The following is a 27,483-nucleotide window of genomic DNA, read 5'->3' on the forward strand; positions in this document are numbered from 1 at the left end:
TTTCAGACAAAAAAAAAAAAAAAAATCACTATTCCCTGGGGGAAGGAGCAAAAGCTGAAACACAGAGAAGTGAAATGATCTTACAAAGGTAGTGCGGGCAATCCTTGACAGCCAGGAGCAGAAACGGTGTCTCCAGGCTCCCCTGTCTCTGCCCTCCTGGCACCTCAGTTCTCCAAGGGTTGCTTCTGCCCTTGCAGGCTGAGCATCAGTGCCCCAGTGACATGCACGTTAGGGCATTCCTCATTAAAAGCTATTCAATTTCTCTACTGAATTTATAATACACATATATTTTTAAATATGCAGAGATCTAGCGATGCTTTAAAGAAAATGAAACCTGTCTCAGCATTGATACCTGCTCCTGTGCCATGTCATTAGCAGGGGCTGCTGAAAAGCTCAACCCTTCAGAGCTTACGCTAGAAAAGATGCTCTTGGCACCCTCACGTGGTGCCCACCACAGTCTGAGCAGATGTCACACCATGGCATTCACTAGGAAGAAAGAGATGGAACTGTTTTGCTTTCTACTTCCCTCTGACATAAACCCGCTTTGAAATCAAGAACAAAAGATGCCCACTCCTGCTAAAATCACATAATTATGCTGGTTTCTGTTTCTAAGACAATGGTTCTCCTATGGGAGCTACTTACTCTGGGTGGCTGAGAGACTGGAGAAGGCTGCCTTGGTGCGACCTGCTAACCACTCCAGGCTCTCGTGCATGTTGGCCAAGGCCTTCAGGTCGCTGACGTCCCGCAGGATCTCCTGCTGAGGGATGAGTTTATCGCCCAGGTTGCCAATGAGAACTTCTGACTCTTTGCCGAAAGCAGCCCTGAAATGCAAACCAAAGTCACGCTCAGAAATACAGCACAGGACAGCAAAGGGGAGACACCAGTTACACCACAGAGAAGGTCAAACCAGTCAGTGCACAACTGTTCCAGCACTGGATCTCAAGAAAGTTGTCTGGTGGAGTTTTTAAAGTCTCATTGCAGTGAATAAAATATTCTGCAGTTGATGACACCTCTATTTCAGGGAGGTTTTTTCCCATCTTTCTCCTTGCATTTACAATCTCTGAATTTCACCTCATTCCTCAGAGTCACAAACCTCATCCCAATCAACTCCCACATGTCTTCCCCCCACCCAGCATTTACACCTCGGTGAGACACGCAGGGGCTTTCCGTGTCTCCCTGGGATATGTCTAAATAACGCACATGCGGTACTTTTAATCATTCCTTGTAAATCTGCTCTTACAATCCCCGATGCACTTTTTTTGTTTTCCACACATCTCTCAAAAGAAATCTCCTGTGAAACCTGATGGGGTTTTTTTGTCACAAAGTGACAAACAAATGATTTTGAGTAACAGTCCATGCATTATTTTACTTGCACAGAGATAGGTGAAAAATGATGAGCAAAACAAACGTGTTTACCCCCAAAAGCTGAAAAAAGTTCTTTCAAAGTATGTAACTGCTCATTCCCACTGCCATGTTTCACCTTTTGAATTCAGATTCAGCTTGGTCTCCACAAAGAGCATGTTTGGTTATGTCCCAGAAGTATTTGCATGACAAATATTCTCATTGCTTTTGCAGGTAAAGGAAGAGACTCCAGCATGATTTCTTGTGTACCATTAGGATGGAGAAAATCAGGACGTGGTTCCTTCATCTAAGTACAATAGCTCCTGGCTGAGACCAAGTGCATTTCATTGAAAGACTCTTAAGCGACGGCACATTTACCATGGTCCTCAGTACACTCTTCCCATCATTAGTTGCTCTTTTTGCTACAAATTTGCATTCCACTTTCATTCAACTTTGCAAATCTCCACTTCCTGTCATTAGCTCTTTTATGAACTTACAATGAGGAATCATGCTGCTGAGCATAATAGCTGCAACGAGCTGCAGCAAAATAATCCCATCAGTGGCATTTTATATACTATCTAAGCAGTTTTATTGCCAGCGTCTCCCTAGATTCGTGGGACTTCACTGTCACTTGAGAAAAAAAGAAAAAAAAAAAAAAAGAACAATCCTGAAATGGTTTTAAATTGCTCAATTGAATTCATTAAAGGCAAAAAATAAAAATAGCCTTCATTAAAAAAACTCTTTGAGGATTTTCTTCTGCTTGACAATAAAAAATATGCTGCCTTAGGCCGTATCCTACATACTATAGTTTGGGAGAAATCCTCATCTGTTGGTGGTGTCTGAGGACTGAGACAGGGGAACATCTCCAACTCCAGTGGTCTATGGCAGTGGTAATTCAGCTGTTCTTCCTCTCCATAAAATGGGGTTAATTTTGATCTGTTCTGGCTATTGGAAATATGTTAAATCCTTTCTGAACTTCAGGAAAGCCCTTAACAAGTTCCCCTGACCAGGCATTTCTTAGCCAGAAGAGGCTACAAAGCTTTGGGGCGACTCATCCCACATCCAAACGGGCATCTGAAGGTGAATACAAGGCCAAGCTCATAGCCAGGCTCAACCACTTTTTGTTTTTTTTTTTGGTAAAGCATAATCATTCTTTCAAGTAAAACACATTATTGACTTCTAGAGCAAACATGAAACTTAGCTCTACCCACCTACAAACACTCAGATGTCCTCATCTGTTCCTGTGGAGCAGAAGACATTTCATAGATACACTTTTTCCCCTCCAACCAAACCACTCCTGTTGACTTAGACTATCAAATCCCGCTGGCAACTGCATCAATCACTCGGAAAAGTAAGAAATGAAACATTTGGTGAATTCCTACCTTCGTTAACGCAGCTTTCCAATACAAAATGCCATAGAGAAAGTACTTTTTTGGGAATCACAATTTGAGAGCTGTTAAATGGGAGTCACTACCACGCCGCTGCCCACAACCGCGATTACAAATTCGGTTTATCACAGGGACAACTCTTTTTCCTTCCCACACGCAAAGAGAAATGGTTTTGGCACCGCTTTGGATGGATGGCTTGTGCATGAATAATACAGTGCTTTCAGTCAGGCTGAAAAAAATCTGTATAATACAAAGCATGGTGTATTTCCTATTTTTGCTCCTGGGAGGAATACAAATAAGATCTTCTACAGGAAGCTTGCTCTTAAAATGTTGTTGGGATCAATGCAATTCTGCCACTTGTTCTAAAACAACAGAAGTTTGTATCAAAAGGGCAGCAAATATATTTAATTGCTTTCTTTAATACGTATCCTTGACTGCAGAAACCCCAATCCACTCTTTTGCACAAACTGAAACCTATAATACAGACAACCTTCAGCAATAACTCCTTTTTAGAAGATAACTTTAAAGAATTCTGGTGAATTCCTGTAATTGCAATTTAAACCTGCTGTTAGCAAACATCTCCCTGAAGCAAATTTTTGCTAGTGTTCTAGATGCCTGCTGGAGAGAATACTCACTACATGCCTTTCTTTGTCTTTATTAAATTTGCAAAGCTAAACCCTTAACAGGAAGGATACAAAAAACCAAATCAACTGAATATCCAACCTTAACTCTGCTCTTTGAATACCTGCATTAAAATGGCATCTTCAGACCTTTGATTCCCACAGTTTCTCAGCCAATACCTGTCACATTTTTAACTGTAAGTGTGTATCTAAGACAGAGCCAGCACATACAAAGAGATCTGCAGCCACCTTCTGCATTTAATTTACGAGTTTTTGATGCTTCAGTGGGTACCCTTAGTTTGAATTACCACAATTTTGAAAATTCAAATCCCATCCTACCTTACTCACAAACTTTGCTTTGCACTTTGCCAAAGCTTCCGAGAACAATAAAAGATCCTGCAGGTTTTGGTGAGCACCCAAAGATGGAAATTTCCAGCCATGGAGATGATATGTTTTAGAAAGAGAGAAAACCTCATAACCAAGTGGTTCATAACAGAGTGTTTTACAGAACTGTAACAAAAGGCAACGCTCCACTCTGCTGTGATTAATTCAGCCGTGCATATACCCATGCTCAAGACGGAGATTAATATTGCATATCAACTACACTGCAAATAAAGCAAATTCAAGTGCCTTTCTTCACTGTCCAGCTGTTTCTTTGTGGGAGCTCACTCTTCCTTATACCAATATCTGATGCTGGGGCCACGCCGCTTCATTGCCCTTTAGTCTCGATTCCCATGGGATTTGTGTGCACTGCAAGAGGGTTCACTCTTAAATCTCCGCTTTGTCAGAGCAGCCTGGCTGCCCTAGCTTAATCCTCAGATTAACTAAGCACCTCATTTTGTTTCCCTTTGTTAAACCATCTTAATTTCTCTCTTTCTTTTTACTTTCCAAGCACAGTGACCAGCAATGCATCAGCTTTAGATCCACCCTGTTCTCATGGATACTGTATAGGATGCATCCTTGGCACGGTACCAGCAGGGATGGGGAGAGGCTGGTGTCCTGGTTCCCCAAAGAAGTCTTCTGCTGCCAGACTGGCTTCCCCACTCCTCTCCTCCAGCAACCAACAGCATTGGTGATGTTTCTAAGGGATGAGCTGTTAATAAAATTAAACAACCTATTGAGCTAAACTTCCTGGAAACAGAGGAATGGATGACAATGCTTTTAAGTGTTACACATTTTACATCAAATCTACAGTTATATTTTTTTTTTTCCTGCTGATAATTAGGAGCCTGTCTGCAATACAACCTGTAAAGGAGTTTTAAAAAAAGTGTAATACTTGCACCTTCATTATATGTCTACCATCATTTTTACGCCTTACAAGAAGTCAGGCTTGCTCTAATAAAAACTCTAATAAGGAAAAAAACCCCAAAAACAGAACAAAAAAAACCCAAGAGGAAAATTTCTCACAATAAGAACAATCAGCCACTGGAATAATCTCCCCAGGGAAGTGATGGATTCCCCAACACTGGACACTTCTAAGATTCAGCTGCACAGGGGGCTGGGCCATCTTGTCTAGACCATGCTTTTGCCAAGAAAGATTGGACCAGATGATCCTTGAGGTCCCTTCCAACCTGGTATTCTGTGGTTCTGTGATTCTGTGATGATTCAGTATATGAGGCTTCCCCTAATTTGTATTTGACTATATACATGAGAGGACGGGAAACTTGTACACAAGGAAAGAAAGGCCAGGGAAGAGCGTGTGTGATAAATCAAGATGACCTGTGTTACGTTTAAGGCACCCCGACTGTGCCAGAGTGGGGCTGAAAAGCAGCCAAGTGTCCACATCAATACTGCAGAATGAGGAAGGAGGTCTCTGACGTACCCTTGGCAGCAGCTTTACATTCACTTACTGCTCCTCTCCCTTTTCTCTGCCAAGAAATTAGTGTCAATTATCCCTTCGGCAAACAATGCCGAGGAAAAAGCTCGCTGGGAGGGTGCGTGGAGCTGTAGGAGGAGGGGGGACACCAAGTAAGCCCCCCCCAGGAACACACTGACCCAACGAGGACCTCCCATCCTTTCTCACACCCTCTTGACCGCAGACCTCAGAGGGATGCTTTCCACTGAGCATCAGATGCTTGCAGAGGGGAAGCAACAAAATGAATTTAAACCACAGCTAAAAGCAGTGGGCAGAGCTGTGGCTGTAGAGGAAATACCCTAAAAATATCTATTTATTAAAGTGTGAACAGGAAAAAGATGCAAATGCTCTAGGAAGAGCTGGCAAAACAAGGATTACTGCTTTGTCACAGTGTTGTACCAAAACCACATTAAATTGAACATCCATGAAATTGTTAGTGAAACCAATTACTGGGTAAAAAGCTTGCCATGTAACAACTCAATATGCTACCTAATATAAAGCACTTAGAACATGTATAGTATATTACATATACAGTCTCAAAATATGATACACATTATAATGGAAAGATTATAATGACAGCATTCACATCAGTTTCATTGCACCTCTGCAGCTTCTTTTGGATCAGTAGATTTTTCTATGTATTTAAGTCATATAGACATTTCTATAACCCATTTGTCTTCTATTCCTGCTCTTGAGCCATAGTCAGCCTGGAGACTGCTTAAAACCTGTATGTAGAAATTACCCAGGCAGACAGATTTCCTCTTGATAAATTCAAAGAAATTCCCATTATGTTCTTATTTATAAAGAAAGTGAGATAAAAGGTGGTTTGTTGCTTCATCTTGCACCAGAACTTGTTCAACAATCCTAAAAAAATCGTGCAAGCACCAAAACAAATAACCCACGTGGGCTTTTTCTGCAAAGGGAAGCCCTGTGAGATGATTTGCTGCCACAAGAACAATAAAACCCAGCCCAGCCATCTTCCCGCAGAAGACGTCGTTTCACTTGTTTCAAAGATTCAGCACCTGAAGGTATTTTAAAAATTCAGCACATGAGAACATTTTTTGCAGCACATCCAAACAGCACTGTAGTCCTGATGAAAAGCTGCTGCAAAGGATCCTCAGTGGATATAAATTCACCCCACCAACCTAAGCTATTCGGCTTTAAAGGACTGAAGACCCAGCCCATCCTAAAAATGACCCAGATTTGAGGTTCGTTGGGATTTGCAAAGCCTCAACAACAATTTGTGCATCTCTATTAGGGACCGGCGCGATCGGCGCCAACACTCCCTGGCAGCTCCAAATCTCTGCTGAGAGGTCACAACACTGTCAAAAAGCAGACATCACTAATTGACAATTTTAAGCTGTAACATCACATGCCATCTTCTCGCTTAAATGTATTTGAATATTCTGGTCTTGTTAAGTTTATATTATACAATTTATCACAGCAGACAAGGAAGCGTCTTGGAGTACATTGTGTAGCTCTAATGATGTGATTTAGCGATATACAATCTTGGTAAAGCAGGAGCTGTTATTAAATCTTTGTGGAGAAGCTGAATCTCCACGTTTCTCCTCTGTTTTCCCCTTCATCCCTGCTACACAGTTTAGGGGCATAACCCACAAAAAGTATGTTGGAAGAGCTGGGCATTGCTGCACTCCTTTCAACAGATGATGCGATTTGTAGGATTAATGAATCTGAAGCTGAGAGATTCTTCCTGGATTCAGGTTCAGAATATATGTAATCCTCAAAAAACCCAAAATCCAACCCAAATCCTCCAAAACTTCTTTGCCTTCACAAGACAAGCAAAGTCAGGATGAAACTTCTTGGATACGGAGGTGCCCGGTGAAGATCCAGGTGCTCACTCAATTTTACACCTCTCAGATGACACTCTTTACAGCAATAAAATTTAGTATCAGTTGTACTCATGATGAGGCACATTTTCCTTTATGATCCAAAAAAGAGATCTAGAAAGCCATTTCCTATAAAGGAGCAGACTGTCATCAAATGGAAATCACTCACACCTATGGTATGCTCAGACTCATAGTCCCAGTAGAGGGAAAAAAGGTTTACAGTTTGCTGCCAATCTTACAACATCATTCTTCCACCCTTTAGAAGTATTGTGAATATAATAAATAAAGCCTGAGAAATTGGAGAGGGAGATCTTTTACTCTCGAGAGAGAAAGAAACAAAGGAGAGACAGAAAAGCTACATCTGAGAATGGGAGGGAGAGCAAAGAGGCAAAGAAAGGAAAAAGCCTTCCATAGAACATTAAGGCTTCGGAAAAGGACCATGCAGCAGGAGAAGCACTAGGACAGCAAAAGGAAATAAAAATAATGGAAAGCTCCAAACCCAACATTACAAAAAACATCCACCAGACAACAGATGGAACAACCTGAGATTCAGCTTTTGATGAAAACTTTGGCCAGTGTTTTCCGGTTGCGCAGAGAGGTGGAATGAGAGAAGAACACCCTACCCCAAGGTAGGACCTGAACTCCATCCTTCCGCCATCACGACTCTCCCTCTGCACCACGGGAAGGACTTAACGGTCCAATGCAAATTGTCCCAGCTCGTTCCCAATTCTGCTTTCTGGGCCTGCCCAGACTGTTTATTTATGCAATGGGAAGTTTACAGCACGTTGTTCCCTTTGGAAACAGCTAAAGTAATTCAAGCTGTCACCAGTCCTAGGAGCTCTGGACCAACCTCTGGAGTTCACTGCCCTCAAGCACTCTCTGCAGAAAAGGAAAGAAGAGCTCAGGGGAACCTTTCTAATTCACTGCGGTGCAAAAGTAGAGAGGTTGGTGCTGGTCTCTTCTCACAGGTAATTAGCAATAGAACAAGAGGGAATGGCTTTAAACTGCAACAGGGGAGGTTCAGACTGGACATTAGGAAAAAAAATTTCACAGAAAGAGTGGTCAGAGAGTGGAATAGGCTGCCCAGGGAGGGGGTGGAGTCCCCATCCCTGGGTGTATTTAAGGGTCGTTTGGATGAGTTCCCCGGGGAGGGGGTGTAGGGGAGAACCTTGTAGAGTAGGGCTGATGATTGGACTCGATGATCCCAAGGGTCTTTTCCAACCTGAATGATTCTGTGAATCTGAAAATCATTCCTCGGACCACTAGCTCCTTTAAATCTGCATCTTGCTCCCAGAGCTAAGCAAAGCTTTGCGTTTGGAGTAGAGAGATGATGATCGCCCACCATCAGCTGTGCGTGCTCTGCCCTGTGAAGAGGAAAGGGGAGCAGATTTCATCCTGTGGAGTGTACCCCAGTGTCTTTGCTGCTGTTGGATGGATGATGCGCTCTCCCAGGGCACAGGTGAGATGTGCTGCATGCCCCAAGGGAGCTGAGGCGAGAGAGTAGTTCCTAAGACACAGTCCCAGTATATATCCAAAACTGGAGGGTACCTTTCTCACTCCCATCATGCCTTCTGGAGGGACACCCTTCATTCTATCCCTGCTCTCTTCAGTATGACTTTTTTGTCTTGTCCTACTGTGACACATTTCCAAAGCAGACCGACACCTGCAGACAGGCTCCAGCTTTACATTGGAAATACAGTCAGAGGATCAGCATCAACTAAACCAAGGGGAGAGGAGAGATCCTAATAAGCAGTTGGGATAGTGTAACCATTCTAACCAATGCCACTTGGGATGATTTCACAGAATCATCACGGTTGGAAAAGACCTTGAAGATCCTCCAGTCCAACCATTAACCTCACACTGACCGTTCCCAACTCCACCAGATCCCTCAGCGCTGGGTCAACCCGACTCTTCAACCCCTCCAGGGATGGGGACTCCCCCCCTGCCCTGGGCAGCCCATTCCAATGCCCAACAACCCCTTCTGCAAAGAAATACTTCCTAAGAGCCAGTCTGACCCTGCCCTGGCGCAGCTTGAGGCCATTCCCTCTTGTTCTATTGCTTGTTCCTTGGTTCAAGAGACTCATCCCCCCCTCTCTGCACCTTCCTTTTGTTGAAGGATCTGCTGTTGCACAGGTATCCTTGCATGTTGCTCAAATATACCTCATCCTGTTGGTGCAGAGCAAGTGAGGATGAGCATCCTCAAGTGAACAGGAGATGCAGTAGAGGAAGCAGCTGGAGAACCCTCTGGTCAGGTTATCCTTACAAAAAAACACAAAAGCAGTGAAAGGAAAAGTCATGTGGCACATGAAGACGCTGAGAGTGGTTTTTTTATGGCTCCATTAACTTTAGCCTGAGAATCCAATCCCAAGTTCAGTGTTCAGGAGCTTGCTGGAGTCAAAGGGTGAGAGGAAAATCACCATCCTTCTCCTAACACAGGTTTGATACCTCAGATCTGCAACCAGAATAATCTGCGTTGTGGTGTGATCTTCAGATCAGCGCGGTATTTCTAGGCAAATGTGTGGTGCTGTGAACTGCCAGCACGTCCTCCCCAGCTCCCCGAAGACGCGGTTTCCCTTGGGCGCACAGCACCTTTGCCCCTCGCCACCCCTTGTGCTGCAGAGCTGCACCAAAACCCAAGAATTCCTGCTGTAACTTGAGCACGACCAGATCTGAAGCCCTCTTTACATTGCTTTTCCTCGTCAAAGGCAAACCTGGAAATGATACATCTTTGGGTTTTATCACCAACATATCTGATTCAGTAATGAACTGAAGGCTAACCTTTATAAAGCAATAAGGGCAGCATATTTCACACTCACCCCAGTGCCAAATAGCCTTCAGAGCTTTAAAAACTAATTATACGAATAGAGGCATGACTCTTCTTTCCTTTCTCCCCTTGCCAAGTTCTGAGCTACTATAATATGCTCAATCAGGTCCCTTTGTCTGGCCAACCACACCAGAATATTAATGGGGAGATTCTGCTAGTATCTCACCCTGCCTTTTGACATCTATTCGCAAAAGAGATAGTGGTGGGTTAAGACAACAAAATCAATCACTGTCAACACAGATATGCATGAGGGTTATTTTTTTGCAAAGACATCGCGTTTGGATTCTTCTTTTTAATTAAACAAATGAGTTACAGGAAACCTGGGGAGGGGGAGGGAAAGAAAACTGTGCACTGACATCTCTCCCTGCCACAGTACAAAAACTGGTGGTAAACTTTCAGGACGTATTTAATTTAGCAACATTCATAAAGGGATGCTGCCGAGTAGTTCAAGCACTGCTGTCAGCCTTGTTTTAAGTCCAAAAAGAACACGCTCCCATGTTTCATGAAGCTTAAACCTTCCTTTCCAGGAAAGGATGCTTAGTCCTGTTTCTGCTAACCGAGGAGTGGGGTCCATGAACACAGGTGGGTATCTGTGTATCAGGGTTTTAAATATCTTGGATGGTTAAAGTGATAATGAGTTCTCGCAGGCTCTCCCATCACAGCCACGACCCTAATAACCAAGGTATCCGCAGGACCCATTTCCCTGTGGCTCCACTGCAGTGTTCAGGCAGAGATGGCTACAGCAGAATTATTCCCAATTCTTCAGCAGCGCCAAGAGGAAGAGAAAGAAGCAACGGCAGCGAAAAAAATCATGTTCCTTTGTATTAGGAGAAAGTCTGAAAAAAGTCTGCTTAAATGGAAAGAAGATGACAAAAAATCGGACAAGCAATTAATTTTATTTTGAAGCTTTCAGGAGAGATCTATTCAACCATGCACAGATTCTTGAGGAAGTTTATAAGTCATGTCGCTTACCATCAATGGCTAAAACTGGCCCAGACCAATTATTATCATTTAAATTAATGCTACAGGAGCATTTACACGGCACTCTGAGGAGCTGAGGCTTAATACACCATGCTCTGTGCAAACAGATACCAAGAAAAGATCTTTGTTCTAATGTCTAGGCTAAAAAAAGGACACGGTATAGGAGCTTTTACCCAGTGAATTCAATGTAGATGACCTAATAGGCTTTACGTTCTAACACCTGCTTCAATGAATGGATAGTAAAATGACAATATTGGAATAAAATGTGTATCAGGATCAAAATGTTGGCACTGCTACCATCAGATTGAGCTTGGCCATCAGATTTAGCCTGGCCAGGAATTTACACTAGCAGGTTACGGTGAGTCAGTAGTACCCAGCATTGCATCCACGGGAGCTCTGGTGCCCCACGCTGACAGCTCAGAAATCACAGCAAGAGCCAGGAGGGCATCCCAGCACCTTTTTGTGCCAAGAAACAAAGGATAAATGCAAAGGCAAAGATGGAGGCTAGGAGTGAATCGATGAAATGCAAAAAACCCAGGGACTGCACAAAGACCTCAAGCACCCTGCATCCTCACTCTTCCAGCATCACTGAAGATTTTTTAAAACACTGGCAAAGCTGATTATCCCGACTGCAGTATGAGCAAACATTTCTGTGACTAGACATATTTTATACTTTTCGTTGTTCCTCTCTCTAGACTGCATCATCTTTATGTTATTGTGCTTGCATTCAGTGAATAAGTAAAATGACAATCTGGGAAAATTAGACTTGTAATTTTCAACAGCTTCACTTACTCCTACAGTTTTATAGCCAAATGCCAATCAAGGAAGTGATGAATAGTGATGGGAATGTGCAGACAAGCTTTCTGACTCGCTGGAATGACAAAGAAGACCTGTTTCTTGAGGATGCGTCAACGATTTAGAGACTAAGCCATTTACAGTGTGCAGGGAAAGGCAATCTGCCCACTTACAGGTTTTCACTTGCCTGAAAAGGTAGAAACAATCTGGTTTGGACACAGTAAGCTGCCTCTGAAAGAATCCCCTCTGGAGGTACCGATATTTTTCATTTGACTCTCCTTACATAGCTCCTGGGGTTGGGACAGAGGAGAAACTCCACCAGGTCATGGCTCTATTAGAGGACAGCTTTGGTGACAACACCAGTTTTGGGAATTCCTGCCCAGTACAACAAGTTGGCCCCTCCATTATTTGCAGGCTGCTGCTCTCTTCACTGCATGAGTGATCAGAGTAGCACCATCAACATGAGGATCTTCCTGAATTAAAAAGAACCCTTTCTGTCCCTCCCCAATCCCAGACACTTTCCTGACTCAGTTCACAAGCACAATTCTTCAAACAGCCTTGGAACAACGGAGTGAGCAGAAATGAGCAATGAGGGCAGGAAAGCAGCGAGCTGGCACTGCCAATGAAGCTTCTTATTGAACTATGGCCTTCCTCTCTCCTGTCCTCGTTGCACGTGAGAAGAAGCTCTGCTTTCTCCTTTCTCTTGAAGGATAAAGAGCTTCAAGATGGTTTATCTACCAATCCACCATATGACTGATAAGCAAAGCCCAGAAACATCCCCCAAACAGGTAATTTCCTTAACAGTTTCTCGATACCATCAACAGAACCAAATCCAGGCAACGCACATGAAGTTCTCGGTTCAGCAAAGCCGGTGCCCGACTTTAAAATCACGCGGTGTAATGGCACGTGGACTCAAATTCCATTGCTCCACTTGAGGAAAGACCACATCTCAACTTCTTCTCACAGCTGGGGACGCAACAGCTACGGAAACTCCGTAATTATTTTGTTTCCAGCAGGTTTTACCATTGTTGCTACTCTCCTTGAAACCCTTTTACAACTTCATAAAATATTTTACCTTATAAAGTCTTCCTCCTCCTCTCTCTTGGGTCTCAGTTGCTTGGGCTGAGCCATGTTGCTCCAGTTGGGCAGAGATTTCAGGAGCCTGCTGATATCGTCATCTTTAGCCCAGGACGCGCTGATCACCAGCTTTTCATCTGACTGCACGATGCTTCTATGGGAAAAGAGCAACAATCACATCAGTGTGAAGCAAATTGTACTTTTCACACAATTCCACACACGCTCATTAAAATCCCCGTCACATACAAACGTGCATTAAGGAAGGGGTCCAAAGAGGCAACAAGGTGCTCATATGAAGGGCATGGCAACACGGGTGGACAGGAGATAAAATTCCCTTTAACTGACAACTCTTGAGGTGCTTTGATAGAGTCCTTTGAGGGAAAAAGGGAGATATTCTCCCCACGTTTGAAACCATTCAAGTCGCAATCATTTACACAACCGGAGGAGGTCATTCTGTCCTAGAAGAGAGAGAAGGTAGTTTCTCCATGGCTCATTTGTTCTCTGCAATCTCAATTGAGCTTGCCAGCCGCAGCTGATTGTGTTGTGACTGCAATGTGGAAACCTGCCCAGGAAGACCTGGGTGGAAGCCACCAGCTCACTGCACACCAGCTGGCCCAGCTTGAGGACCAGGTCTGAAGCAATGAAAGGAAACGAAGGGTCCAGGATCTTCTCTCTAGTCATCCAAAACATCTAATAATAGAGATTTCAACTAAATCGTATGTAGGTGTGAAATCGAATCAAAGATCACAGCATATTCCTATTATGAAGACTTTCCCTGTTAAATATTTTTGGCAGTGTAACTAATCTGAATTCCTCAGTGGCAACTGCAGGAGACAAATGGGATGCTGTATTTGGAGGAGTCAATTAGCTGCTTATTTTTTTGTGCTCATGAACAACAATCAGCATAGTCCTCATCAACGTTTGCTACCTCACTGGCACACCGCGACTAGAGAAAGTCCTCTCCCATTGGGTTGTTCAGTAGGCAGAGAGAATCTGGGAGGTGTTTTTCTATCTCTTGGAAAAGGCAAGAGGGAGTTAGGGGTGCTGGCATTTCCTTCTAGATCCTATCATTGATTTCCTTCTCTGTCAAGCACCTGGAAGGCTCTTTTCTTGGAGCTCCTTCATGGTGACCAGTTGGACCACTTCTCCAGCCCAAGAAACACACGCGACCTGTCCCCATCCCTCAAAGCAAAAACATGGTGCTGACCTCTCCCATGGGATTTTTTCCTGCCCTCTGTAATGGGAACATGGCAAACCCACTGAACAACCAGCACAGTGTGAGTTGAGAAAGGAAGCATCTGAAAAGACAAGGTCACATAGGTCCTGTTCCCATGGAGAGGCTTAGCTGAAGGTTAACAACAGAATCAACATCTCCCTTATGCGCTAAGAGACTGACCACCTTCTACTATGCAAAAATACAGAAAAGGCTCTGGGGCCTCAAACACCCACCACCCCTTGCTCACAATGCTACAAGACACCTAGAATTGCGGTGTCCTACAATGCAAGGGGTTGAAGAAGTGTAACTGCCAGACAGATCTTTTTCTGTTACCGTCCCCCAGTAAAAATGGCTTCTCCAACATGGCTAGAAACTTTGTACATCAAAAAAATGCAGAGATTCAACACTGGATGTGTCAACCAAGGACTGGAGTTGCTGGGTGCTGCAGAATGGATGTATCTGTGCTGGCTCACCTGTGTCACAGCTCCATGTGGACCTTGCAGAGCCATTTACTTGGCTGCATGCTTCTGGATCCAAGCTAGGACATTGCATGGGGCAAACAGATGCTCAGAACCGTCACTAACATTCAGGTGGTGATTTTGGGAAGGGTCATGCAAGATCACAATAAAGACCCTGCACATTTCTAAGGGATTTATGTGGATTAACCGGTCTCATTTTAAATTTCCTGAAAGGTATGTTTTGGTCAGTAAATAGAAATAAAAGTAACACACTGAGTATCTGTGCTTTGAAAAGGAAAACAGTGAAAAAGGCATTGAGATAGGAGCCAACACTGATCTATCTTGAAACAGAGTGGATTACTTCTTTTCCCACCAGCACAGAGCAACCTATCACTCCTTTCACCTACTACCAAGAAAACAACCTCTGTTCAGTAAGTACACACGATTTGTGAAAATGAATTTGTCACATGCACTTACATATAAATTTTCCTTCTCTTTAAATTTCATGTTCAATCTGTCACAGACAAAAGAATGAATTTTGTTTCCAGCCACAGAAGACCTCGGTGTCAAAATTTCAATTTGGCCTTCTGCTGCTGTTAGGAACTTGGTGTTTTTCCACTTATGAAAAAAAGGTCTCTTTTTTTCACCCCGGTGAAAACCAAGGGGAAAAAAAACCTTCACCAGAATCTCTGACATCTGAGATGGAAAAACTGAATTTGATGGTATCTGGCCATTTCTCTGCCAAGGCAAGACAACTGTTCCATTGAATATATTAGCCAGTGCTTTGTCCTCTCCAGATTTAAATGACTAAAGTAATAGTCTCCTTCCCTTGGGAGTCTATTTCACAGTTGAACAAATCTAACTCTTGGATAAAAAAAAAAAAATAATCCTGATACTGTGTTCGTGTTTTATTTTGCTCAATTTCATCCCATTACTCCCCGTTATTTCCCCTTACAGCAGCCTCAGCTCTTACCACTTTCACTATTTACTCTCTTCAATTATTTACAACCTTATCATAGCCCTTCAGATGTATACGAATGCAAGTCATCTTTGGGAGTCTTCTGATGGAGTTATACAGAGGACAGAGCTACCTCTCTGTTTTATGATCCTTATTATCTTCTGTCCTTAAAAATCCTATTGCTTTTTGGAGTGGGTGTTGGGGGAGGAGAGAGGAGAGGAAGTTTGGCTGCTATAGCAGTTGCAAACTGAGCTCGGCGCCCTTGCTTTTCTAGGGTCAGTGTTTTCCAGGAGCCTAACACCCATGATTCCTGCTTTTCTCACCTTTCGGCGATGTGGCACTCATGGGTCCATGAGCCACTGGAGCCCTGAGCCAAATTCCCCCTGAAATCAATAGGGAGCTTCAAATTAATCGATGCTGGGACACTGCCACCACTACGTGGGTCCCCTGGAATTATGTCCCCATTCTTTCCCATGACTGCAACACCTCCTAATTTTTATTGACAGGCTGGTTTTACTCCAACCACCCCCTCATTAAGGAAGATATTAGATAGGGTGGTACATACCCCCATCTCCATTAGACACCCACCTTTTCCCATCAATTACAGACTCCTTTTCCCCCATCTTTTCTTTCTAGCATCTCAGCCAGTTTTCAACCTCCATAACTTCTATCAATGTCAATCTAATTCGGGTCCTTGAGTAAATTATCACAAGACAGGATGACATGTTTTAATACAGCTCAAAACGCTTCTTTTCAAACGCCCCCCCCTTCTCCCAAACTCCTCTGTAATTATTCCTGCTGCTGTAATAGGGTTACTTGCCACCACCAGTGCCATAATCAACTAATTAATTCACAGCTCAACAGGCCACGGAAAATGCCATCTGTTTGTACCCAGCTCCTGGAAGCGGGTAGGGAATAGGTGTAACACTTACACAGGTGATGGCACATGAGCGAGGAGGGCTCACCCTTCCACAGCTCAGTGGGTTTTATCCAGAAAACATCTGCTGGTGGTAATGGTCCCAGATTTGCACCATTGCTGCCCCGAGTTGGGAGCAGACTGATGGGGAACATCCCCCAGCACAGCTGGGGGGCCATGGCTTTTCATTAAGAAAACATCTGGGGGCCACAGGGGCTAATTGGACTCCATTGCCTTGTGCCAAATGTATTTGGAAATGATTTTTTTTCTCTTCCCAGGGCCAAGGTGATGTTTCCATGCTGAGTTCTGCTCGCACTGCTAAAGAGTTTAAAGGCATGCTCAGCATGTGGCAGGTATGTAATGGCCTGAGGGAGAGAGACCCCTGTCCAAAAAGAGTCAAAAAATCAACTTAAAAACCAAAAGGTTAATGCGAGAAGGGGAAGGTGCCAGCAAGAAGTAGTAAACTGAGTGGCAAGAGCATTTCCTAGGCACTTGAAAAATCCCATTTGACTGCCGACCCCACACCTTGAATGAATTCATCTGCTCCTCATTTCCTTATCAATAAAAAGGGGCTTATTTTTGTTTTGCATGGCTGGAAAGCAGGAACTGTGATTTTTTTTCTTTTCCATAACATTTGGAGAGATTTAGGCCCAGTTTTACCCCACCTAATTTTACAGATTCAGCTGATACAGTTCAGCCAGAAGACTGGTCACCATAAGCTGCCTTCACAGCTGATGGAGAGAGCTGGGCACCTTCAGAGACTTTAGGCACATTTTAATTAAGGCAAATCACTCTTTGGAAATGTCCATCTCTTTTTACAGACTAAAGAGAGTCATTTGGGTGAGTGGTGCCTTTACTCAGACTCTTCAGATAGGCTGAAAAATGCACAAGAGGATGGTTGTTCAAGGGAGAGGGGATGAAGATTGATAAGAAGGGGGTGGACACACAGGATAGAGCTTAAAGTTGGACAACAAAATAAGAATGTGCACCTTCAACGTGAACATAACTATACATGGGGCCAACATCTGTAGAAAGATATGAAAAGAAATCAGTTTTAGCACTCAAGACAGCAAAACCTGTCCAAGAAGGGCTGTTGGCAAGAGATTAAAAAGAAGGACTCATGTTAAGGGTAGCTACCTTGAACTGGTCAGGCTTTTCCCTGTTCCTGTGATTCCTTCTACAGCCTTTTAGTATTTCCTAAAGCCTTTTAAAAATGGTTTAACTCTACCAGCTTAACTCATAAAAAGAGCTGGTTTCATATAAATTTGCTGAAGCAGCAGCTAGACACGGGCTGGACAAGACTTAAGAAGAGCACTGCCAACACAGCAGGAGGTTTTGTGGCTCTATCTCCCATTTTTATTTTTGTTTTAATCCCCAACCCCTCATAAACTAGTCAGAAAACATAACTCACATTTGTAAACAGTTTGCGTCAAACTGAAATTGCACTTCTTACAAACATGTAATTTGCAGAAGACATCTCACCTACATCTGATTAAACACGCTTCCGAAATTCGTCATCAATTAAAACAAGAAAAACCATAGTTGCTACTTATATAAATGTCCAATCCGTTCATATCCAGCCCTGTTAGGTTTTTTTTTTTTTTTTTTTTTTTTGCGTTCACTAGAAAATGTGAGCCAAATGGAAATCAAACATGAAAAATCTCAGCTGTGCATTTCTCAGTGCTGACGTCCTGACAGAGCTATCTGTTCTGCAAAGGACTCCGGATAAAACAGTCTTGCTTTGAGGAGCCTGTATTTGAATACATTTCATCCACGTTTGCTCATATTCCCCTTCAAGAAACACAGGCACATGGGGAACAAACGAATGCCATGTGCAAACCCTGCATAAACCATCTCTCCGGCTTCCCAAATTCTCACTGTCTTGACATCTCAAGAACATACACACACCCCCTTGCTCCGATAGCTTCGCCTGATCGCATTAATTCACAGCTCTGAGGAGTTTATTCTGATTTTAAGCGGCTATAAATGATCCTTCCTCCACTAACTTTATCAACACGAGGATTTATCCATCTCCAACCTCAAGGAAAACCCTGGTCCAAAGGGCAAGGCTGCGTGGAGCCGTACCGACGCGAGATCCCTGCAGAGGGCATAACGTCCCCACGGATGGAACCGCTCGTCCCAGGAAAGCGGGGTAGCTGCTATATTCCTCTGCATCATTTGAAATGTATATAGATTTCTATTTCAGTCAGTCATTTGCTAGCAGCAAAACCAGAACGTTTCCTGTTTTTCCTCCTGCTGTAATCAGGATATTGCCAAATTAGGGCTGTCCTAATTACTCCTCAGCAGGTGCCAAATCCAGGAATGGTATCAGCAAAGGAAGGAAGGAAGGACCTTTAAGTTCAAGCTAAAGAAATTACATCTATTGTCTGGCTCAAGTCAGTGAAGTTTCACATAAAATATGAGCGTTTTGGACAACGGCACACGCACAGCTACCAATTTACACGAGTGCTCAGATGAAGTTTAGCCCACATACATTCTCACTGCTATTGTTGGCATTATTAATCACAATAATGAGCCCGTACGCAGCCACTCGCCAGATGAAGCTTCTCCTGAATGAGATCAGGCAATAGGAAATAATTTTTAATGCTCTTGGTCAGAAAACACAAGGGGCTTTTTCAGCTTCCCCTGCTATAGCCAGCCTCAATTAGCCATTAAAGGAGAGTATGTATAGCAGCTATTATAGCCCACATTGCCGTGGCAACTTCGGTGTCTTTCAATGCAAGTATTTATCCCCGTGGCGTGGGGCATGCTCCTGGTCTCCCTCTCCAGGGAGGGCCATTTTACAGATGGGCAACCGGGATGTACCGAGAGTAGTTACTCATCGATGGTTACCCAGGAAATCTATGATAAAAAAAGTACCCGATGGACCTAAACCAAACGACCCAGTATGATAAACCCTGTGCCCAGCAGGGCCACGCGGCATTTAGCTTCCACGCCGTGGTTGGGGAAGCAGTTGGAGATGGATCACCTGAAAATGCTCATGACAAAGACAGCCCAGGAGAGAGCATTTGATGACCCCCTGGAAGAAGAAGTTTACAGAAAAGTTTTGGGAAAGTTTCACAAAGTCTGATGTGTGTGTATTTATATGGTGTGTTGTGGTTACTGATTCCTACATTGCCATGAGATCTGAATACCCAAATCTCAATATAATGAATTAAAATCTAGCTGAATCTCTTGGGAACTCAAATGGAAGGATATGACTTGCTTTACATGAAAGCAATATCTATATACAGCTATTTATGTTAAAGATGATGCCTTGTACTCCCTATCTCCAACCTGAGGTCACCTTTTGCCTGATTAAGAGAAAAACCACTTGGTTTCTAAGCTCTACGACCACTGTCACCCATGTTTAAAGAGCCTAAACCGTGGTGTGATGTGGATAAAGCCACTGGGAAGCCAAGACTCTTCATATGCCAGTGAAGATTATCTCAAATTTTTTCTCCACCTAGAAAGAAATATCCTTGATCATCCCAGCACAGATGGTTTCTAGAAGTAACTCCTGCCTACTCATGGCAAAATAGCAAACGCCCAAGAGGGGTATCTCCAGCATCCGTCGGTTTCCAAGCCTGCCTGTACCTGTAGGCAAGGGTGCAGGTGTCCTTGTACTCCTGGAGTTTCACACACACCATGTTGAGGAACTGATCCGAATAGGCGCTCAGGTCATGCATCAGGTTCATCAGGTCTTGAACAGTCTTCTCCACAATTACCGTGCTCTGGAAAAGAAAGAAAAGCACAAGTATGAATAGTGGTTCAGCGTATATCTTAACTTCAGCCTTCTCATGTTTTGCTAATTAGCATCAGAGGTGTAACTGTACAGCTAATGCTCCCCGACCCTGAGCAGATGCTGGAGCAGTCCATGCCACCAAGGGACATACAGCAGAACAACTGAGGAAAAAGATGAAACCATTCAAGAGATGAAGAGGGTTGGCTTGGGGGGTTGAATATCAGGTCTGAAAGTTTGGATTTCTGAGCCAGTTGTTGAGGACCAGCAGAGTTCACCAAGTCTTTCCTTCACTAGATGGAACCTCAAAATGCAAAAGTGTGATTTTTAGAGGAACCAGGTACATGCAGCTTTGCTGAGCTCTGCTTGGACTTGTAAACCTCGAGCGTTTCAGCCTGACCAATAACTCTGGACTCACAGATTGCAGATTATCCTAAAGACCAGGGATTTCACCCATCGCTCCCATACAGAGAAGGTGAATGTGTAGGGCACAAGCTTTCTGCTGGTGACTGAGGTTTAAGTAGCCCCTTGCCATCCTTTTGTTACCCCAAGCAGTGTACTACAATCATAGGAACAACAGGGCAAATTTGCAAACTAAAAAATGCTCTCCACGTCCTATAGATGAGCAAGTTTGGACAGCTTGCAGGAGGAGGTGCCCTATATCTGATAACGTCCAAGATTTAAAAAGCTCTGTATGAATTTTGGGATTTCTGAGGCACCCCAAGGTGACTTGGCACAGTTTGTGTTTATAACATTGACTGCTGTATTTAATTTGGTTGCTACAAACAAGACAGAGGGAAGGTTATCGAAGTCCCAAGGTTGATATAAACTGAATTAATATTAGGCTTGGTAGAGTGAAGGGTTATTCCTGAACTATGTGCAAAGGCAAAGAAGGAGACTGAAGCATTTGGAAACTCTGGTTCATTTGAGAAATTCTGGACTCAAATGATATGGGGGGGACCCCAGGGACTTCAAGGGAGCTGCATCAAGGCTGAATTTAGCCCCTTCTCTGTGTTCATCAGGACGTGAAGAAGAGTTAGTGACTCAGTTGTTTGCAGAGCAAAATCTCATCAAACCCCAAATCATTGTCTCTGTCACATTCCCGCAAGCCCACTTCCGTCTCTCTATTGATTTCCAGATTAAAGTGCGGCAGCATCACCCTGATACATAATGCTGCTCCTCCAGAGCAACCCCTGAGTGACAGGAATTGATTCTGCTCCACTACCTGTCCCTGATTTGGTAAAAAAGCATCTGCAAACCTCATCCTCATTCAGAGCACACATGACTCCTTAACATGTGGGGGTTTCAATGAAGGCTTAGTCACCGCCTGTGCTGCTCCTGATATGTCCTTGGCTCACAACTGTACTTGGAGGAAAAAAAAAAATTCTCTTTGGTTGCTCTTGTATCTTATTAAGCTTGCTCTTAAGCAAATCACAGGAATTAACCAATCTTTCATATTGTAATTAGCAACAATTTGGGATTATTTTATCCAAACAAAAATGTAGTCTGGTGTTGCTGCCTCTCAGATGCTCTTGTTTACGCTGCTTCTCCTGTTATTACAAGTATCTGTGTTTTAATAAATATTCAATCCCACCCTGGGCTTGATATGCACGGAGGAGAACAACCAACCCTAAAGGACTTGCAACCTGGAGTCATTGCAAGCAAACGAAGCAGAGAAGTGCGTGGAGAGGCTGCAGCAGCCACGGATGCTGTTTTCATACAGATGGGCTCTGAAGTGTGAGCACAGCTCATTAGCTGCAGGATTCAAACGTCACCCAGGCTCTTGGCTATCCCTGCTTGGTGTGCCAGACTGACCCCAGTGAGGGCAAAAGCAGCATTTTAAGAATCTACCCAAATCCTACTAAAATGGGAGACCGGTCTGTCACCTCTCCCTGGAGAGTAAACACAAGACCATGTATGTTGGACCAATAAATGCGGTGTGAAAATTACCTAGTCATTTGGGGAAACTGGATCCATCAGAGCCACGGGGCTAGAGGTAGGGCACAGTCACACCTTCATTGCATTTGGGCTGGTGAAGGAGCTGCTGTCCTTCAACCTTCAAGCACCAACAACCACAGACAGTGCACAGGGGTTAAGCAGAGGTGCTTCATTTTGCACCTGGATGGCTTAAAGGTGCTCCCATGGTCAGCGTTTGTCTGTCACCAGAGGAAAACGTGATGCTCCAACCTGCTGATGTGAGCCACGAGAACACCTCTGACTGCACAAATGGAAAACACAGAAGTTGCTGTGCAGCTTCAGTGCAAATCCAAGTCTCTTTCGGGGACTGATCCTGATCACAGAATCACAGAATCATCTTAGTTGGAAAAGACCTTGAAGATATCCAGTCCAAGCATTAACCTCACACTGACCGTTCTCAACTCCACCAGATCCCTCAGCGCTGGGTCAACCCGACTCTTCAAACCCTCCAGGGATGGGGACTCCCCCCCTGCCCTGGGCAGCCCATTCCAACATCCAACAACCCCTTCTGCAAAGAAATACTTCCTAAGAGCCAGTCTGACCCTGCCCTGGCACAGCTTGAGGCCATTCCCTCTTGGCCTGCCGCTGGTTCCTTGGCTCAAGAGACTCATCCCCCCTCTCTGCACCCTCCTTCCAGGCAGTTGGAGAGGGCCATGAGGTCTCCCCTCAGCCTCCTCTTCTCCACACTAAACCCCCCCAGTTCCCTCAGCCGCTCCCCATCAGACCTGTGCTCCAGACCCTGCACCAGCTCCGTTGCCCTTCTCTGGACACGCTCGAGTCATTCAATGGCCTTTTTGGAGTGAGGGGCCCAAAACTGAACCCACTCATCGAGGGGCGGCCTCACCAGTGCCGAGCACAGGGGTAAGATCCCTTCCCTGTCCCTGCTGGCCACGCTATTGCTGATACAAGCCAGGATGTCACTGGCCTTCTTGGCCACCTGGGCACACTGCTGGCTCATTATCAATCCCCCCCAGGTCCCTCTCTGACTGGCAGCTCTCCAGCCACTCCTCCCCAAGCCTGTAGCGCTGCTGGGGGTTGTTGTGGCCCAAGGGCAGAACCCAGCATTTGGCCTTAGTGAAACTCATACAGTTTACAGATCCTTAAGGATGAGGCATTAAAGTTAACATTTATACATCGGGGATAAAAAAAAATAAATATCCTTCCTAACTCATGTAGCAACCCGGAAGACAAAAGCGATTTTTCTCCTCTTTGCATGGATGATCATATTTTTCATTTTCCACTGGTATTTCACTGGTGAGAGGCGGGAGGGATTTTCAGCTGATCCATGCTATCAGTTGATGTCTCTTAGCTTGCCAGGGGCAGGATCTGTCCTTCCACCTTTGTGTGATAGCGAACTTCACGGGTTGGACGTGCAACCACACAAAGAGGAATCAAATGTGGTCTCGATCCACCCCATTTCTATTTCTTTACGTAACTCAACATTTGAGCAAACAACTTAAAAAATCCAAAGATTGTATGTTAAAAGAGAAGGTATTGCTGGTTTCTATGTAGTTTCTCCCACTTACTTTCTCCTCTCTACAACATTAAAATCACAGCTAAGCTCCTGCCAATATCTTGATTTTAGAATAAGATCTTTAGATTTAAAGGAAATACAAAGCTACTTGCATGATTTAAAAAAAATAAAAGAAAGAAAAAAAGGAGATTACCATATGAAAGAAGACAGTATCAGATAGGTAATGGCTATTTTTCTGTAACATTTTAACCTTTTCCAAAGCAATCCTGACACATCTGCATGTGTCTCTGGGGACACTGTGCATTAGGATGCATTAGGCCATGTTAATACAGCTGGATTCGTTAGCTGGGCCAGCGCAGGATCTTCTGAAACTCTGCGCGAGAAAATGAAAGGCAGCGCACGTATTATCAGAGAGTTACAATCCAGTTGCCTCTAACCCATCTGGATTCATTAACAGCAAATGGATATGATCAAAGCATAATTTTATGGCAAGACACTTCAATGAAGCCTTTTAAAAAAACCCACACTAACAAGGAAACTCATCCACAGAACAATATTCATCTCCTCGCACCTGAAGACGCTGCATGGTGCTGAATCCTAACATCACGCCGAGGGTATGATTCATTACTCCTACAGCACATCGGGGTGAAGGCTTTAAAAGAGTCTTAAGGCTACTAAAAATAAAAAGAAATTCCTTCTTACGACCTCCTGTCCATTAGCTACTGTCGAGGTAAGAGGACAAAAAAGAGCAGCACCACTCGTTATTAACACCGTGGGTCTTATCTTTAATGCATTTTGCAAACATTTATCATTATTCCTTGATATGGTCCTTATTCTCAGTTGTGGTGAAGCTTCAGATAACGTAAAGCAGCTCCAGGGCGGGTATAATTCACACTCTGACCGTGGGGCTTTCACTGGCCCAGAGTGCTGGTGAATAAGCAGACCCAGAGGTATTATTTCAATGATACCTTTGTGATCATTGTTTTGTGCAACCCCACCTAAGTTTTTAAAATGCCTGAGTTCCTCTACAGCAAGAGGGCACTCAATGTAAAACGATGCAGCTGGAGGTATGTTTTTAAGAGTCCCTTAAAATGCAGTTTCAGTACAATAAAGCTGGTTCCCCAACAATTCCCCAACGTGCAGAAGTTCAGAACAACAGGGCAAGCCTACACAAACCTTCAGGTTTTCAATCTGTCATTTTGTTTTGGCGAGGAGCACTTAGATTAGAGGAACAACCTCCACCCTAAATATTTTTTTTCTGCAGAAATCACAGCTTCTCCCATGTCTGTTCACTTGCTTCATTTTCTTGGGGGAGGAAGGCAAAGATGGGATGTACCTGTGCAGGGATGTCTTCACCACGTGACGGGCTCTTGAAAACACAGCAGATGGAGGAAGAGACCTTGGCGCTGGAAAGGTTGTTGATTATTATTACCCATCACTTAAAAATCTCCTCGAGATGCCTTGGCAGAGGAAGGCACCAGATGAGTGCAGGATGTGGCTGCCTTAAAGGCAGAAAATAAATAAAGTCTAATCTAATTTTTAAGCTGGAGTTTAGCTGACACCCCACAATTTTAAAAGTACTATAGAGAGCACAGCTCTAATTAAAGGCAGGACAGGAGAGATGGAAGGTTTTCAAACCTCTTTAAGCTCAGTGCTGACCCACAGCTCTGGGTTTGGGACTGTTTCCAAAGGCCACCGTGGTTACATCTCACACTGACACCTTGACATGAAACATTTATTTGTGCATTTTCTTGCTGTATTTTTTTCTTTTAATTACGGCTTCTTAGCTGCCCCCAAAAATGTTAAATTCACAGAATCTGCCTTTCCAAACCATTCTTCATCCTCCCTTCCTGGCACTGAGAAGGTGAATTCAGCAGAGGGCTCCAGTGACCCATGCTGGGGCACTACTCTTCGGGCAAGAGCTGCAAATATATAAATCATCATGTCAGAGGAGGAAGCCTTTGCCTGCCCCAGCAGAAACACATCATCCATACAGATTTGTTCCACACGATGCAGCCTCACCTGTCTTGGGTGTCATGTGCTGTGTCATCTTCCATTATGGTGACAAACTTCCCCAGGAATCGCTCCGGTTCCTCACATGGAGGTGGGCTGCAGAGCTGGGGGCTGCACTTGGAAACTGGGTGGTTGTGGTTTAGGATACTGTGGAGTGTCTCCTTTCCTTGGGAAGGCTGGTGTTGCTTTCTTGAAGTACCTGTGGGTGTTAGGCTGATTCCTCACTCTGCGATGAGCTGCAGAAATGAACCTGCGGAGGTTTCTGGACAGGTTGGGATGGACGCCATGAAGCTGATGGGCGCACAGTGCAAGGGGACTCTGGATCTGTCCGAACACCAGCAAAGCGTGGTGGTCTCCCAGCATCTCGCCGTTGGGCTCAAGTGTCTCGCAACGCCGTAACCCAGGGTCCTGGAGGGACGTTCTGTCTCAGGAGCCTCGGTGCAGCCCCGGTGCTATCCCTGCCCTGTGGCACGCACCGGGGAAAGCCGCACACCAGGCAAGTCCCCCTCTTTAACCAAGGCCCCAAGCAAAAAGCATTCAGCAAAGATCCATTTCAGCTTCTTTTCTCATATCAAACCTTCTCCTCATTCCCCTCTAGGCCCACTCTCCACATTGCAGTGTTGGCCATTCCCATCTCACCTCTCCAAATCTCTTTGCAGGCAGCTGCCAAACTGCTGCCCACGCCGTGCCCAATGCAAGTGTTCAAATAACAGAGGAGGTTTAGGCAAAATGCTCCCACCAGTCCCACGACACCTAAGATGTTTGATTTTTTTTCCGTCTTCCAGGCTGGAAGCTGCTGGACCTGAAATGGGGCCAGAAGCTGCCCAGCGCTTCCCTCAGCACAGCAACGCCCGCAGGAATGCGAAGGGGATGGAAACTGAGTTTGATTGCTTCTAGATATTGGCCTGGCATACAGAATTCTGTATAAAAATGTGCAATTCCCCAAATACTATATAGGATTCGGTGTCTAGGATCCAGGATCTGGGGTTAATTTTATTATGACATTATCCAGTACTTAAAGGACAGCTGCAAAGAGGACGGAGGGTCTCTCTTCACTACGAGCCACATGGAGAAGACAAGGGGCAATGGGTACAAGTTGCACTGGTAGAAGTTTCACCTCGATATAAGAAAGACATTTTTTACAGTGAGAACAACCATTCACTGGAACAACCTCCCCAGGGATGTGGTAGAGTCCCCATTGCTGGAAGATTTCAAGATGCAACTGGAGAGGGTGCTGGAGAATCTCATCTTGGTTCCCTTTCTCACCAGATGATTTTTTCAGGTTCCTTCCAACCTGGGCTGTTCTATTCTATGATTCATTAATACTATGATTAATTTTATTAGGACATTTATAGAGACTATCAGGCTTTCAGCAGCTGCGGGAGCTTTGCCAAAATCACACCCAAGGCAATCAGCTCTCTAATAGAAAACCCATCCTGCTCGAGCTCCCCCCACCACCCCATGCCCCCACCTGCCATCCTGCCTTCCCCCGCGCTCTGACCCGCGATGCTCCGCAGCATTAGGCTGCCAGTTGCAATTTGGTTATTCCGCTGTCAATTAATAACGGTTTGTTACTCGGCAGGCGGGTGAAACGGAGCTCTGCAGCCATCTCCCAGCATGTGCTTTGCTTTACCCGTGCTTTGCTTCACCAGTTGAGCTGCTTAAATACATGGACAGGCTCTTGTGAGCTGATGAATATCAAGTGTTGTCAGTGGCTTGAAGGACGATGGGAGATGGAGATAAAAACCACAAATGCATTTACTCCCTTTGCCCACATTCCAGCAGTTTAACAAATGTCTTGCAAGGCCACTGAAATAAGTATTCTCTCATCTCATTAGATGATATTACACGTCCGTAGAGCAGTTAGAGATGAAAATCATTCAAAAAACAGGAGCTGGGGACCCAGTTTTCCCTGAATGTGGCTATAAGCTGGCTGCTTAAGCCTACTTGATGTCTAAAAAATAACCAGCATAAGCCCTGCGGCCGGGGAGGCAGCCACGG

The 27,483-nt window shown here is 44.4% G+C and overlaps 1 protein-coding gene across 2 annotated transcripts in view; it reads right to left on the reverse strand.

The window, feature by feature from the left end:
* The window catches only part of EXOC4 (exocyst complex component 4), a 421,296-nt gene that overhangs the window by 57,229 nt on the left and 336,584 nt on the right, over positions 1 to 27,483 (reverse strand). Inside the window, exons 12-14 of one of the 2 annotated variants that reach the window (XM_074869675.1) lie at positions 19,874 to 20,010; positions 12,727 to 12,879; positions 643 to 821 (exon numbers count right to left, since the gene is read on the reverse strand). In XM_074869675.1, the coding sequence (XP_074725776.1) occupies positions 643 to 821; positions 12,727 to 12,879; positions 19,874 to 20,010 (469 nt within the window). Of the gene's footprint in view, positions 1 to 642; positions 822 to 12,726; positions 12,883 to 19,873; positions 20,011 to 27,483 lie in introns of both variants that reach the window. The other variant, XM_074869674.1, reaches the window with a different exon arrangement.

The sequence above is a fragment of the Strix uralensis genome, chromosome 5 (genome assembly GCF_047716275.1).
Source record: "Strix uralensis isolate ZFMK-TIS-50842 chromosome 5, bStrUra1, whole genome shotgun sequence".
Taxonomy (NCBI): Eukaryota; Metazoa; Chordata; class Aves; order Strigiformes; family Strigidae; genus Strix; species Strix uralensis.